The 14822-nt window shown below is 58.8% G+C and overlaps 1 protein-coding gene and 1 non-coding gene across 2 annotated transcripts in view; one reads left to right on the top strand and one right to left on the bottom strand.

The window, feature by feature from the left end:
- LOC108291214 (maestro heat-like repeat family member 5) overlaps positions 1-12786 on the top strand; it is a 64908-nt gene extending 52122 nt beyond the window's left edge. The window contains 8 exon segments of the mRNA XM_037732473.1: positions 5337-5480; positions 5871-5985; positions 6757-6915; positions 10057-10233; positions 10780-10935; positions 11608-11730; positions 11929-12043; positions 12686-12786. Of these exon segments, the coding sequence (XP_037588401.1) occupies positions 5337-5480; positions 5871-5985; positions 6757-6915; positions 10057-10233; positions 10780-10935; positions 11608-11730; positions 11929-12043; positions 12686-12786 (1090 nt within the window).
- Positions 146-218, bottom strand: LOC119468582. Its single transcript, XR_005197280.1, has one exon. It is a non-coding gene; the product is annotated as a small nucleolar RNA SNORD5 (small nucleolar RNA).
- Positions 12787-14822: the final 2036 nt, after the last annotated feature.

Below are 14822 nucleotides of genomic sequence, written 5' to 3'. Positions count from 1 at the left end.
CCTCACTGCATCTGGTCCCCAGAGTCTCGTGGCCACACGGGGTGCTCCCGGGCCTGAGGCTGCACCACACTCATCTCTTCCCCTGTGGTCACCTGACGTCTTCCTTTCTGTGCCAGGGTCTAAATTTCCCCTTATTTTTTTTTCCAGCTGTCAAGTAAGTTTTAGTTCATGTCTGTTGAGTGGTTCAGCAGTTGAACAGTTAAGTTCAGCATCTGAATAAATTTCCCCTTCTTAGAAGGATGCCAGTCATTGGGTTAGGGCCCCACCCTAGCGACCTCAACTTAATGATAGCTGCAAATACCTATTTCCAAATAAGGTCGCATTCACAGGTACCGATGGTTGACTTCATATCTCTTTTTTAGGGGTACACAATTCAACCCACAACAGTCATGAGCCCGAGCGCCATCCACAGCTGGGACCACAGGGGCTGTGGACAGCACCCACAGGCAGGTGTGGGTCCTGCTTACCCATCACCTGAGGGTGCCTGGCAGTAGAGACACTCAGTGTCACTGCCATACAGGACTCCACGGGGACAGCATTACCAAGAGCACCCATGCAGTGAGCCACATCTTACCCCAGTGGGCTTCCTGCGAGGGCTCGAGATGAATGTCATCTTCCCTGCTTTACAGATGAGGCGACTGAGGCTCAGAGAGGGTCAGAGGCTTCCCCTGAGCCACACAGCATGTCGATGCAGAGGGGACCTGGGCTCACGCATGGGGGCAATGCCTTGCCAGGCCCTCTTAGGCATCTCACTGGCCTTCACCCTCTCCCGTCACCCACCCCCCCACCCCTCCGCCCTATTCTGGGCTCAGTAGAGCTGGCTGCTTTCATCCTCACTCTGCCCCAGGTCGTATTTCCAAAACTCCAATAAGCAAGTCTTTAAAAACCGCTGGGGCTGACTCTTTTCATTTGTTTGTATTATGATGTGTGTCACGCAGTTTGTCCGTTTTAACGGCTCTCCCAAAGGCAAGTCATTTTTAAAATGCCACTTCTTCTCATCTTGCCTCTGAATTTGAATGTGCGTGAAGTTCCTTTTTATTCAGTTCAACCATGCAAAATGCATGAATCTCCCCTAATAAGCTAACAAAACGTTCTCCTCCCGGAACGTGGCGGGGTTGGGAGAAAGCCTCACCCGTCTGCTCCTCCCCTTGCTGGAATGTTCTTCCCCCAGCCACCCTGCCTCTGCAGGCTCTGCTCACCCGCACCCCGCTGAGGCCTCCTCCACCACCCTCTAAAATAGCAGCCCCGTGGCGCCTCCCACCCCCTGCTGCTTTCTTCTCCCCGCAGCCCCGCCATCAGCTACCATCTGTGCTCTGCTACTGTTACCTGCGTGCGCCTTTTACCTGCTTTACTGCCCACACCCATAGACTGGAAGATCCTGAAGAGCCAGGGACATCTGTCTTTCACAGGTTCCCCCACACAGCAGGGATGTCTGTCTCACTGGGGTCCCCCCACACTGCTGGACGTGTGTCTCACTGGGACCCCCCAAACACAGCTGGACGTCTCACTGGGGCCCCCCCACACAGCTGACGTCTGTCTGACTCACTGGCTGAGGCATACAGCAGGATGTCTGTCTGTCTGTCTGTCTGTCTGTCTGTGTGTCTGTCTGTCTGTCTCACTGGGGCCCCCCACACACAGCTGGATGTCTGCCCGACTCACTGGCTGAGGCATAGAGCAGGGATGTCTGTCTCACTGGGGCCCCNGTCTGTCTGTCTGTCTGTCTGTCTGTCTCACTGGGCCCCCCACACACACAGCTGGACGTCTGTCCGACTCACTGGCCGAGGCATAGAGCAGGGATGTCTGTCTGTCTGTCTGTCTCACTGGGCCCCACACACACAGCTGGACGCCTGTCCAACTCACTGGCCGAGGCATAGAGCAGGGATGTCTGTCTGTCTGTCTGTCTGTCTCACTGGGCCCCCCACACACACGCAGCTCGATGTCTGTCCGACTCACTGGCTGAGGCATACAGCAGGGATATCTGTCTGTCTGTCTCACTGGAGGCTCCCCATACAGCAGGGATATGTGCCTCACGCGGAGCCACGGTGGTTTCTGCTCAGGCTGCTCCGCCCTACCGGCTGGCCGCTCCCCGGGCAGGATCTCCCGGAACCCTGGAGGTGGCCCCCGCAGCCCTAAGAGGAGAAACTCTCACCACTGGCACAGTCCTTGGCTCTGATTGGCCTAGCTTGGGCCACACGCCCACCCCTGAACCAATCACTCTGGCCACAAGGGCCTGTGCGGCTCTGATTGGCCAGGCCCGGCTCCCACGGCCTCTGACTGGCCCGAGGAGCGGAACCTGCCTGGAGAGCCTCAGCCCACGCAGGGGCGCAGGCTCCGGTTGCCCAAGCAGCTTCCTCGCCACCATGGAGACTGGGAGGCCTGAGAGCACGGGATCACCCTGGGGTATCCCGGTGGCCAGGGATCTGAGGCCCCTGCCAGGCTGCTGTGGCACTGCCAAGGTGGGGACAGGGGCCCAGAAGGGCGTCTGGATGTGCAGTGCTGAGTAGCCACTGTCTGCGTGCCCAGCACAGGACACAATCCTGAGGCCTGGTGGGGCTAGTCCCGGGCCTCTGAAGGTCCCATGTCCTGCTGAGATGGACGGGCCTCTAGGACCAGCGAGCGGCAAGTGGGGTCGGGCAGGTCACCCTTCCCCGGGAAGGGCTTCAACAGGGGCTGCCAAGCTGGCCGGAGGGGCCTTCCTCTCCCCTGCTCCTCCACTCACAAAGCCTTTTCCTTAGAGACGTTTCCTAAGTCGGTCAGTTCTCAGCTGTGTCCACCTCCAGCCAGTATCCACCCGGCCCCACAAAGGAATTCTCATTGCTCTCACATGCCATCCATGTGGGCCAACTCTAGTTAATTCTAATGGGCTACATCGTTTCTCTTTATCTGGAAGACATTCATCATCCTCACCCTCATCTCATCTTCATCTTTCCATCTGTTCGCCGGGGATTTGGGGGCAAAACCTTGCGATCAAAAGAAGAGGAACTTCACACTCATCAGGTTGACTACCGTCCAAAAAAAAAAATCAGAAAATGAATGTTGGCGAGGAGGTGGAGGCATTGGAAGCCTTGTGCACTGCTGGTGGGAATGCAAAACAGTGCAGCTCCTTTGGAACACAGTATGGAAGCTCCTTAAAAACTCACATGTGGAACTACCATATGGCCCAGGAATTCCACTAATGAGTTTACACCCAAAAGAAAGGAAAGCAGGCACCTGGGGCAGATATTTGCACACCCTGCTCACAGCAGTGCTATTCACAGTAGCCCAAAGATAGAAGCAACGCAAGTGTTCATCAGTGGGTGAACAGATAAGCAGGGTGGTCCACCCAGTCAATGGAATACTGTTCAGCCTTGAAAATGCAGGAAATTCTGACGCTACAACATGGACGAACCTTGAGCACATTCTGCTGAGTGAAATAAGCCAGTCAAATACTGTATGGGTCCACTTACTGGAGGTCCATGAGTCGCCAAATCTATAGAGACAGAAAGTAGAATGCTGGGTGCCAGGGACTGGGCAAAGGGAGAGTGGGGGGTTTAATGGGGACAAGTTTTCCGTGTGAGCAGATGAGAACATTCTGGGGATGGATGGGGGTGATGGTTGCCCAGTATTTGAATGTGCTCAATGCCCTGCCCTGTACACTTAAAATGGTAACTTTTATGAGATGTGTATTTTACCACAATTAAAAATAAAACCAGAAGAGGAAAGAGTGGGAGAGGGAAAGGGGTCTCATGGACCCCCAGGCTGGGGAGGGGTGTGGAAAGCAGAGGGGCTTTGCCTCCTCTTTCTCAGGTGCCTTTGCCCTCTGGGAGCAGAGTGGGGAAAGGGGGGCTGGTCAGGTACGGGGCAGGCGTCACTGGGATGCCAAGTGTCCAAAGAAGCTGAAGGCAGGCAACGACACTGGGACCAGAGGAACGGAGATGTTTCCCTGAGTCTGTGGCCAGGCATAGATTCAAGGGGCTCTGCCTTCATTGGCCTTGGTGCTATACATGGCTTTCAGGAGACACCTGTCCATGAGCATGGCCGGGGGTCCTGGGCTGGAGGTGGTTTGCAGTTTTACGGACCTGCAGGGGAGTTGGACATGGATTCCCAAGAGTGCTGAAATCAGCCCATCTTTCCAGAAGCCCTCCTGTGGCTGCAGGGACAAGGCAATTTCGAAGAACAAACCATCCAGTACCCAAGAAGCCACAGGACCAGAAGCTTCTGGAATCCTCCCAGAGCAAACAAAATGCCACTCCCCCCACCAAGTCCCCTTCTTCTGAAAACAATTGTCACTTTGTGGCTGAGACCAGTGACCTGGAAAATGCTGCCTCTTTTTATGACACAGCTCGGGGCAAGAGGACAAGCCAGCTGGCATTTGGATTGGCAGCATCAGAACTTTCACGGATGGCATTTCATCATTTGACACTTGGTTTTGCAAATCTGCTCAGAAACGTGCCTGGTTCAAGCTGATGGCCTCGTCCACCCGGGCGTGCTCACACATCCAGGGTGATGCCCTCACACTGACTGAGCTGGGGAGGTGGCTGGAACAGACAGATAGGCCAGCAAGCCAGGGCCATCTCATGTGTCATGGGCCTGCATGCTAGGGCTTCCTATCTGTGCCCTAGGGACTGTGTTCAGTGACAGTGACATCCTGTGACAGTCATATCACTGGCAGGTTTGGCACCAGGGCCCAACTTGACTCCACCTCTGTGCCCCTGGCCGGGCTGTGTGACAGGATGTGTCACCTCTCCGGACCGCTCCCTCCTCTGCTGAAGGAGAGAGACAGTAGAGCTCCACCTCAGGCTGGGCAGGTGAGGTGCCACCCATGGCACCTGGCAGCCACCAAGCACACGGCAACACCACAAGCCGCACACGGCATCTTTCTCCATCACACACAAGCAAGGGCCGAGCCACCTGCTTCTCCGTGTCCACTGAGGGCAGCGGAGTCTCGGGAGGGGAGGATGGACACTTCCCTGGGCTCCGCCTTGCCACACTTCCTAGCTCTCCCATGCCCTCACCTGCTGCCACCCTCCGTACTCTTCGCCTATATTTAAATGCTGCCATCCTCTAGCTGAACCCTGCCCCTCCCTAGAAGGGCACCCCCAGTCTCCTGCTCAAGCAAGGCCCAGGTCTGAGTGGGCACATGCTGCCTCCCCGTGCCTGTACCAGCCCCGCCAATCCTAGGCCCCAGCATTTCTGTGCAAAGCAGGGCAGGAGATGGCAGCCCTGGGGCCCTCAGTGACGTCGGGCACAGGAACCAGAATGTGGCTTTCTATCTGGGTCAGCTGGGCACCCTTCCCAGGGCAGGGGGTGGCCCAGGTGGCCACTTGTGGCCAAGGTCCTGAACCCCCTCTGCTCAGCTGCAGCACACCCCTGAAGGCACTGAAGAGCCTACTGTCCACCATGGGGCACTGGCATGTCTTTGCCCACCTGGAGCTGCAGGGTTCCTGGAAGCTCTACACCACCATCCACGCCTACCCAAAGGGCGTGGGCCTCCTCGCCAGGTACGGTGGGGCCAGAACAGGTGGAGGCAGCCTGCTTCAGGCCACGCCCATCCAGGGGGCTGGGTATCTGGACTGCAGTGAAGGGACACGGGACACAGGACATGGGACACAGCCCTCTGCCCCCCGTCACAGGCACACACCCAGAGCCTGCTGATTCCCCCAGCCCTCACCCTGGCCCGAGGCCGTCTAGGGGACAAGGGTTGTGCCTGCATCTCCTTCTCCCCCATGTCCAGCCCAGGCCTGGCATGCAGTGGACAGCCAGTGGATGCAAAGGGAGTGGGAACATGCCCACCACGTCGGGACTCTTCTAGACGCTGGGCCCAATGAGACGGAGTGGGGCAGGAGGGTGCGCTCCAGGCAGTGACCCCCAGCCCAGGCCCTCCCCGGCAGGTCCATGGTGCAGAACCACTGCAGGCAGCTCAAGGCGGTGCTGTGCCAGCTGCTGCCCAGGCTGCAGAGCCCAGAGGAGCAGAAGAGGAAGGTGGCCATCCTCATCCTCACCGAGGTAGGGTGCATGCGGGCAGGGAGCACCTCAGATGCCTGAGCCTAGTTCACTCTAATTCCTCCAGCCTCCTTGACACCCCAGCAGAACACACACCAAAGCTCGCCCTGACCAGGGCGGCTGCCCAGACAGACCCCCTTGCACCCCTGCCTTTCCACTCTCAGCCCTTGGAGGGGGCTGCAGCCTTTGGGGACCTGTCTTCCCACTCAGCCCTCCCCAGAACAATCCCTGCAGAGCTGAAGGGGCACTGGGTGCAGACTCAGGCTCCAACCAGCCCTGTCCTGCCTGTGCGACTCACGGTGAAGCCAAAGGGGGAATGGATGGGTAGAAGCAGACGACACTGGGGGTGGCGTGCTTTGGAGCTGCAAGCTCAGGCTGGGGTGAGGAGCGCGCAGTTTCCATAAATATCACCAGTAGGGGAACCCAAGCGAAAGCCTCATGCCAGCTCCCACCAGCCGCCTGGGCCGCCCTCCATGGGAGCTCCACCCCCAGGTACCCCACAAGCCTGGCCCATGATACAAGTGGGGCCTCGCCTGGCTGTGTGACTTCAGGCAAGGCCCTTTCCCTTTCTGGGGCTCAGTTTCCCAGCTATACGTGAAGGGGTTGAACCAGGTAAGTTTCAAATACTTGTTAACTGAGATACCCAAAGGGTACTGGTCAGCTTTCCTCCCTGAAACTCCCAACCGTACCCTGGACCTAGAGCCCCATCCCTCAACACAGATGCAGGCACCTCACAAAAGAGTGACCTGCCTGCCCTCCCGGGGGCCACCCCAGTTCCTCTACAGCTGGGGTGTTCCTCGCCCTGCCCTGCTGGAGGTGCTTCCCAAACAGGCTGCCTTGACCGTGCTGGCACACGGCCTCCAGGACCCCAGCCCCGAGGTCTGCATGTCGAGTCTGCAGGGCCTGGGGAACATCCTCTTCCACCCGGATAAGGTAAGGGCAGTTGGGCACCATGGCTGGCACACCCCTGACCCCACAGAACAGCCGGTGCACCGTGTGTAGGCAAGGGCCATCGGGTTGGAATCCCAGCTCTGTCACTTCAGGTGGTGTGGCTGCCGCACCTGACTCCACCTCTCTGGGCCTGTTTCCTCAGCTGTAGAACAGGGCAGGCTGTGGGAAGGGTGAAGTGTCTATTCCCCGGGGACTGTCTCCTTACACCCACAGAGAGGGGGACCTTGTCGCAGACCTCCAGGTGGCCACTGTGAAGCCGGCCAGGTAGCATCCCAAGGCTCAGCCAGTGAGGAGAACGCCCTCTGAGAACCTTATGAATGAGTCCTCCCAACCCCCTGCTGACGCCTCCAGTTCCAAACCGTTCTACCTCACCACCATCATCAGGAACAGCTGTGGGAGGGAAGGCCTGTGATGCCACCTTGGGGAGATCTGGTCTTACCCAGCTACAGCCCCCAACTTACTGACATTGCCCTTGCTGTGGGGGCCCAGGGCACCAGTGGCGAAGGGTCCAGGCCCTGGACCTATCCCCGCCCCAGCACCTTCTAGCTGGCAGGCTTTGTCAGTTCCCCAGGCCTCAGCGACCACATCTGTAAAATGGGAGCAGTAATAGTGCCTGTCTCCTATGGTAGGCAGGTCAGCCCTAGAGGCACTGGCGGCAGCAACCCTCCTGCCTGGCTGACTGCACAATGAAAATGCCAAGTTAGAGGCAGAGATTTTCTCACCTGATCAGGAATTGTGGAGGCTTAGCCTCCCCTCATCCACCCCAGGGGCTGTGATAAGACCCCAGAGGGGAGGGACATGCCCAGCCCCCATTTCTGTTGCTGTTGGAGGAGGCAGTTATGAACATAAACATTTTCAGAGCTTGTGGGAGAAAGTGTGATCATAGAAAGGTAGTAGAAGGGACAGTTTCCAAACAGATCCCAAAGTCATTTGCCCAGCAGACTAGTTCACACTAACTCTGTTCCACTCACAGCTCTCCGCATGGTTCAGAAGAGACCTCCATTAGGGTCACAGCTGGCAAAGCCTGTTGCATTGCGCATGATGCATAGTAGGTGCTTAATGGAAGAAGGAGACTAGATAGCACCTCCTCATTAATCTGTTCATCCCTCTATCCTTCATCCATGCATCCATCCACCCACCCACCCACCCACCCATTCATCCAGCCCATTGATCTCTCCATCCATCCATCCATCCACCCACCCACCCATTCATCCAGTCCACTCATCTCTCCATCCATGCATCCATCCACCCACCCACCCATTCATCCAGTCCACTCATCTCTCCGTCCATGCATCCATCCACCCACCCACCCACACATCCACCCATTCATCCACCCATTGCTCTCTCCATGCATCCATCCATTCACCCACCCACCCCTTCATCCAGTCCACTCATCTCTTCATCCATTCTTCCAACTATTCACCTACCTGTCCATTCACTCACCCATTCATCTCTCCTTCTATGCCTCCACCACCCACCCAGCCATTCATCCTTCCATCTATCCATTGATCCCATACACCCACCCATCCATCCAACCATCCACTCACCCATTCATCCAGCTATTCACCTACCCATCCATTGATCTCTCCATCCATGTCTCCACCCATCCAGCCACCCATCCAGCTATTCACCTACCTATCCATCCACTCACCCATTCATCCCTCCATCCATCCAACCATCCACCCACCCATTCATCTCTCCAGGCATGCCTCCATCCATCTACCCATTCATTCATTCCTCCATTCATCCGTCCATTGATCCCCCCCATCCACCCACATATCCATCCCTCCAGCCACCCACTTGGTCCTTGGGTCCTTCATCTACGACTCATTCTTGCGTTATTTATTTTGCTCATTCTTTATGTATCTATTCATTCAATCAGTTACTCATGTTTGTTCCCCCATTCATTCATTCATTCAGTGTTTGGTTGTCTCCGTACCATATGTTCTCCCAGACAGAGAAATGATCAGTAGGAAGTTTCCATGTGCCTCCTCTGAACCATGCACTGAATACAGGGAAGAGAGAAAGGCAAAGAAGGGCCCTGCTAGACCAGGAGGACCAGGTCCAGAGAGGAGGGATGCTTCCCTGCCTGGCATCAAGTGGGGTGTAGGTGAGCAGCCACAGAAGGTCAAGAGAGACAGGCCCCGAGAGCACTGCCAGCCAGGGAGGCCTGCCAGCGTGGGGATGGGTAGGCGGGACCAGGTGTGGCTGGCGCTGGCCACCCCACTCCACTCTAACTGAGCAGCAATAAGCCATGCTATGCATCTCCATTTTCTTTTCTAGCCATTTCCATTAAAATTCCGTTCTTTTGCCCTGTTCTGACCCAGCCAGAACCCTGGTCTTCAAACAGTGGCTGCAAACACAGATGCTCAGAAACTGTGTCTGTTGAATGACTCACTTGCTGAACATAAATATTTTCAAAGCAAACAGCTTAGACAGCTAACAACGTTGCTTTAAACTTGTTTAAAGGTTGTACCAATCACCCTGGTTTGTACACAAGGCATCGATGAGGGTCCCAATGTCAAGAAACATCCATTGGTGGACACACTGCTGACCATTCATCCCAATAACTCAGGAACTCACTGCAAACATGCAAAAAAAAACAACAACAAAAAAAGACAAGTTGAATGTGTTGGCTTACAGCTGTAATCCCAGCATTTTGGGAGGCCAAGGCAGGTGGATTGCTCAAGCCCAGGAGTTTGAGACCAGCCTGGGCAACACAATGAGACCCCATCTCTACCAAAAAAAAAAAAATAGCCAGGCGTGGTGGCACACATCTTTAGTCCCAGCGACTCAGGAGGCTATGGTGGGAGGATCGCTTGAGCCTGGGAGGTCAAGGCTGCCGTGAGCTATGATCACACCACTGTACTCAAGCCTGGGTGACAGAGTGAGACCCTGTCTCAAAAAAGAAGAGAGGCCACCCTGTCCAGGCCATGCAGCTCTTAGTGGGCAAAGCCCGGGTGGGAGCGCAGCTCTCCATGGTGGGCAGGGCCAGGTCGGAATCCACAACTCTGAGTCACCCTCCAGTGCAGATGGGGTGAGGGGGGCAAGTGGGAGGGCCAGGCGAGCTGCAGGGCCAGCAGGTCCTGGTGCCCTCCGCCCACTAGCCCCGACCGCCCCCAGGGAAGCCTGCTGCAGGGGCAGCTGCGGCCCTTCCTCAACAGCTCCTTCCAGAGCAGTGAGCAGGTGGTCATGTGTATCATGGACACCGTGTCAGACACGCTGCACCGCCTGGGCGCGCAGGGCGTGGGGTTCCAGAGCCTCAGTGTCGCCATCAACACACACTCCTTCTTTGACGACGTGAGCACTGGGGCAAAGCAGGACCCTCCTCCCAACCCAGCTCCCTTTCTTTGCCAAAGGGGGACCCGAGCCGCAGCAGGGAGGCCCAGGCCCAGGAGAGCTGCCCTCTAGTAGCCCTCAGCGGAGGTAGGCCCATGGCGTGTACCCCTTCTCCATGGCGCTGAACCAGCTCTCACGTCCAGTCCCCAGCTTCACTGGACTCCAGCCCCACAGCAGACTGCCCGGATGTAACTCGGACACACCCACATGGTTTGTGTGGCTGTTTTTCCTTCACTGGAAAATTGGGGGATAGGCACCCCTCAAATGCATTCATGATGCTGGCTGCCAGGATGCACTTCTGGGTAGAAGGGAGATGTGATTTTTATGTCCTCGGAGATACAGCCCTGTGTGAGGGAGAGGCCCAGCCCCAGGAGCCAAGAGCCTGGGTGAAGGAATCTGGCGGAAGGAACTGAGTTGCACCCCTACAACGAGGTGTGGGGTCCCACTTGGACCAAAGCCGGGGCCCCTAGACAGGCCTGGCCGTGCCTCTGAGCCTCTGCTTTGCAGGAGCAGGATGGGATTCGGGCGGCAGCCATGGCACTGTTCAGGGACCTGGTGGTGGTGACAGCAGGCAGGGATCTGAATGGTCTGCGGACCCAGGTGCACCAGAGCATGGTACCCATGCTCCTGCACCTGAAGGATCGATGCCCAGCTGTCGCCACGGTCAGTGCTCCCCCCAGGCAAGGCAGGTAGTAGACCTTTGTCTTGGCCTGGGCTGGGGCCCACAGAAGGCCATGGCATGGGGCAGACGGATGGCAGCAGGGCTGCCTGAGAGTGGGGAGGGGTCCCACGGGGCAGTAAGTGGCAGGCAGAGGGTCTGGCTGCCTGACTGGTTCCTCTGACCACAGTCGGCCTGCCCACTCCCCCACTGCGCACACACATGCAAGTGAGGCTTGCTGTCGATGTGGCAGGACCCGGCCTTTTCTGCCCACTGCTGTGTCCCCAGGGCCTGGCACGGGGTGGGGGGTCCAGCAGCTCAAGGAGCTTTTTGGAATATGGACTGCACCCCCGCCTGGGGTGCCAGCACAAGCCCTGTGCACAGCCCACAAAGTCACGGCTTGGCCTCGTGGGTCTCCCTGCCATGGGGAAAAGGAGGACATGCAGCAGCCATGGGATGAACAGCCAGAGCCACGGGCAGGCCAGCCTGGGCTCTCAGGGTAGGGGGCACCAGGTGGCACTGCCAGGTTGTGGGAGGCTTGCCGAGGGGCACAAGCAGAACGGAGCCAAGGATACCTGCACAGCAGGCTGCCTCCAGTGCCCACCGAGGCCTGTGGTCTCCAGGGCAAGGGGCTCAGACAAGGGCAGCAGGCGTGTCCTCTGCGCCCATCCCCACAGCAAGCCAAGTTCACCCTCTACCGCTGCGCTGTACTGCTCCTCTGGCGGCTATGGCACACCCTCTTCTGCACGCTGGCCTGGGAGAGGGGCCTCAGCGCCTGCCACTTCCTCTGGACCTGCCTGGTGACGGGCCTGGGATCGGTGAGGAGGAACAGGGCCAGGGATTGGGAGGGCCAGGCTTGCGGCTCCCTGTTCCCTCCTGCCTCACACACAGCTGCTGTGGCAGCCCCGGGGGCTGGGCAAGGCAGGCTGGGGCTGGAGGTCCATGGTACCCCCACGGCCCCCCAACCCCTGTCCCACCCAGGTGTGCTCTCCTGCCAGATGACGCGAAGCCAGGAGGAATTCCGCATCCACCTGTCACAGGGCCTCCGCCACCTGCGCAGCCACCTGCACGGCCACTCCTGCTACATCAAGACCTGGGCGGCGCTCTTCATAGGTGGGAGGGCGCAGAGCCTGGCTTGGAGGGACCCAGGCCTGCCCCCACCCAAGCACCCTTGACCCGCCCTGACCCACCCGCCCACAAGAGAGGAAAGGGGTGGATGAGGAGGGGCTTTGAGCTGAAGAGCAGGCAGGGGTGGGCTGGAGCCCCCCAGGAGACAGGGAGTCCCAGATGCTGAATGCCACACCAACCTGCTGTTCCACAGTAAGTGGTCCTCCCTCCAGAGCTCCCATAGCCCACACCCCCACACCCCCACCCAGGCACACTAAGACCCACTGCAGACAGCAAGACTAAGGCCCCAGAGGGGACCCTCCCCAGCCCAGCATCAGGACAAAGACTCAGGCCTCCTGAGCAGCACCCAGCCCCCACCCCACCTTCATATCTGGAGGCCGAGATCCCCCCTACACCCCCATCAGGGCACCTGGGGCCTGGGCTCACATCTGCTCCACAGCTGCCTCATGGCACCAATAAAACAAGGGACCGGGGAATGGCAGTGGCAGGTGAGTGTGGAGGGAAGTACCCAGGCCTGGAATCACAGGAGGTGGGCTCTGAGCTGGCCTCACCCAACCGACCCAGGCTGGAGTGAAGGGGCTGCTCCTGGACTGGGGTCACCTCTGACCTGCTCCTCCTCTCCTGGAGCTTTTGAAGATCTCTAAAGTGACCCAGAGCCGAGCGTCCGGGAATTCGCCACCAGGCAGCTCTCCTTCCCCCAGGAGGTGTCGGCCAGACTCAAGCAGTGACCTCCAGCTGTCTTCCCCCACTGCCTTCCCCTCCCCTGTGCCCACCTGGCCAGCCCTTCCCCATCTGGCCCCCACCCAGAGCTTGATTGCATAATGATTTCCCACTTCAAAGAAAGATCTAGATTCAACAAAGGATTATGCGTGTCAGCTCCCTGCCCACTCGCCCCAGGAGACAGAGTACCAGGAGACACAGGCCCCAGGAGACACTGGCGGGACTTGGGGACAAGCTCAGGGTCAGGCCAGGGGTCAAACTGTGAAGTCTGTGAAGCGCCCTGCAAGTGGACGCCTGTCCATTCCTGGAGACAGGGTCACCTTGATTGGGACCTCAGCCCAAGCCACAGCCTGCCAGAGTTCAGAGTCCCGGGTCCTGAGGGCTGGGTGGGTGCTTGAGGGCAGCCTCCACCCAGGGTGGCCGCTCAGTATTCAGTTTGTCTCCAGCTGGGAGTGCCGCAGTGGCTGGGGCTGACAGTGGGATGGGGTCCCCTCAGTCGTGACCCCCAGCCTCGGGCCCCCAGGGTCTCTCTCCACCCTCACCCACATCCTTCTCAGTGCATTCATAGTGAGCAGCAGAACTGGCCTGGCCCACCTGGGACACACTGTGGCCTGAGGCAGGAGTCTTGGCTCTCTGAGCCTCGGCAGTTCCATCTGTAAAATGGGCAGTAACACCTTCCTCCCAAGATGCCTTGGAGGGATGAGTCCAGAGGCAGATACCCTAGACTCCCAGAGAGCCACCTGGGGACCTGCCCAAGCTACAGGCTTGGCCTGGGTCCCCCCTGGCCTGGGGTCCACACAGCCCTGGAGAGCCCCTCCCTGCAGAGCTCTGCCTGGGGTCTCATCCCAGGCTGCACCTCCCTCGGGACCCTGCCAGGCCAGCCACCATCCCACCAATGGGATGATCCGGCCTGTACCCCCCTTCCCCTCCTGGCCAGCACTGACCCCTACTCCACGCTCAGCCAGGTGGTCCTTCCACCTGGAGCATCTCCCCCACCTCCCTGCCTAGTACTCTGCACTGCACCCCCCCAGCCCTGCCTCCAAGCCTCCTGCCCCCCTGAGGTAGAGTACCCCAAGGCCCTGCCTCCAAGGCCCCTGCCCCCCTGAGGTAGAGCACCCAAGGCCCTGCCTCCATACTCCCATTCCCCCTGCCCCCACCAAGGTGGAGCCCCCCAAGGCCCCGCTTCCATGCCCTCCATTCCCCTTCCACCCCCCAGGTAGAGCACCCTGAGACCCCACCTCCATGCCCAGCTCCCCCGAGGCAGAGCACCCCAAGGGCCCACCTCCATGCCCTGTCCGTTTGCCGCCCCCCAAAGTGGAGCACGCCCGCTGTACTGGGAGGCTTATCAGCCTGTCTTCACCCCAACCCTGCTAGACTGTGAACCTCTCACAGCAGGGACATGGTTACACAGGGCCAGCAGCGCTGACCCCAAAACTTGGCTGCTGGATTGAAAAAATACAGCAAACTTCGCCCAACACGTGTCGGATTTACTTGAGTTCCAGATGTGTTTGTGGACAGGAGGGAGGAACCATCTGGGAGAGCTGTTGCCCTTTCTCCACACAGGAGCTGGGGTGCCAGGTCTGTGCCCCCTTAGCCATCTGTCGGGAGGCAGGGCCGCCTGAGAAGGGGCTTGTCCCCGTCTTGTCCACTGACCTCCTGCAGCACCTGCCCCCATCACTCCTTGCTGGAACCTCCTGAGGCCCCAGGGAAGAGACCACTCCCAGGCTCACCACACCCTGGGCCAGCCCCAGGCCTACCTTCCTCCCACCTGGGGCCATGCCCTCCATGTACCTCGGCCTAGGGTGGGGCCAGCCCCCAACAGAGACACATGAGCAAACGTCCACACCCGCCGGCAGGCGCCACCCTCAGGTGCCCAGGCGGCACCCTGCTCCCTGGGCTGATGGACGGTGCCTTCCTCCACACTCAGGTGCCCAGGTAGCACCCCCCTCCCTGGGCTGATGGGTGGCACCCTGCTCCCTGGGTTGATGGATGGTGCCTTCCTCCACCCTCAGGTGCCCAGGCAGCACCCTGCTCCCTGGGCTGA

The sequence above is a fragment of the Cebus imitator genome, unplaced genomic scaffold (assembly GCF_001604975.1).
Source record: "Cebus imitator isolate Cc_AM_T3 unplaced genomic scaffold, Cebus_imitator-1.0 Scaffold449, whole genome shotgun sequence".
Classification (NCBI taxonomy): Eukaryota; Metazoa; Chordata; class Mammalia; order Primates; family Cebidae; genus Cebus; species Cebus imitator.
Note: the sequence above shows the minus strand (reverse complement) of the source record. Positions and strands in the feature narration are given on the sequence as shown.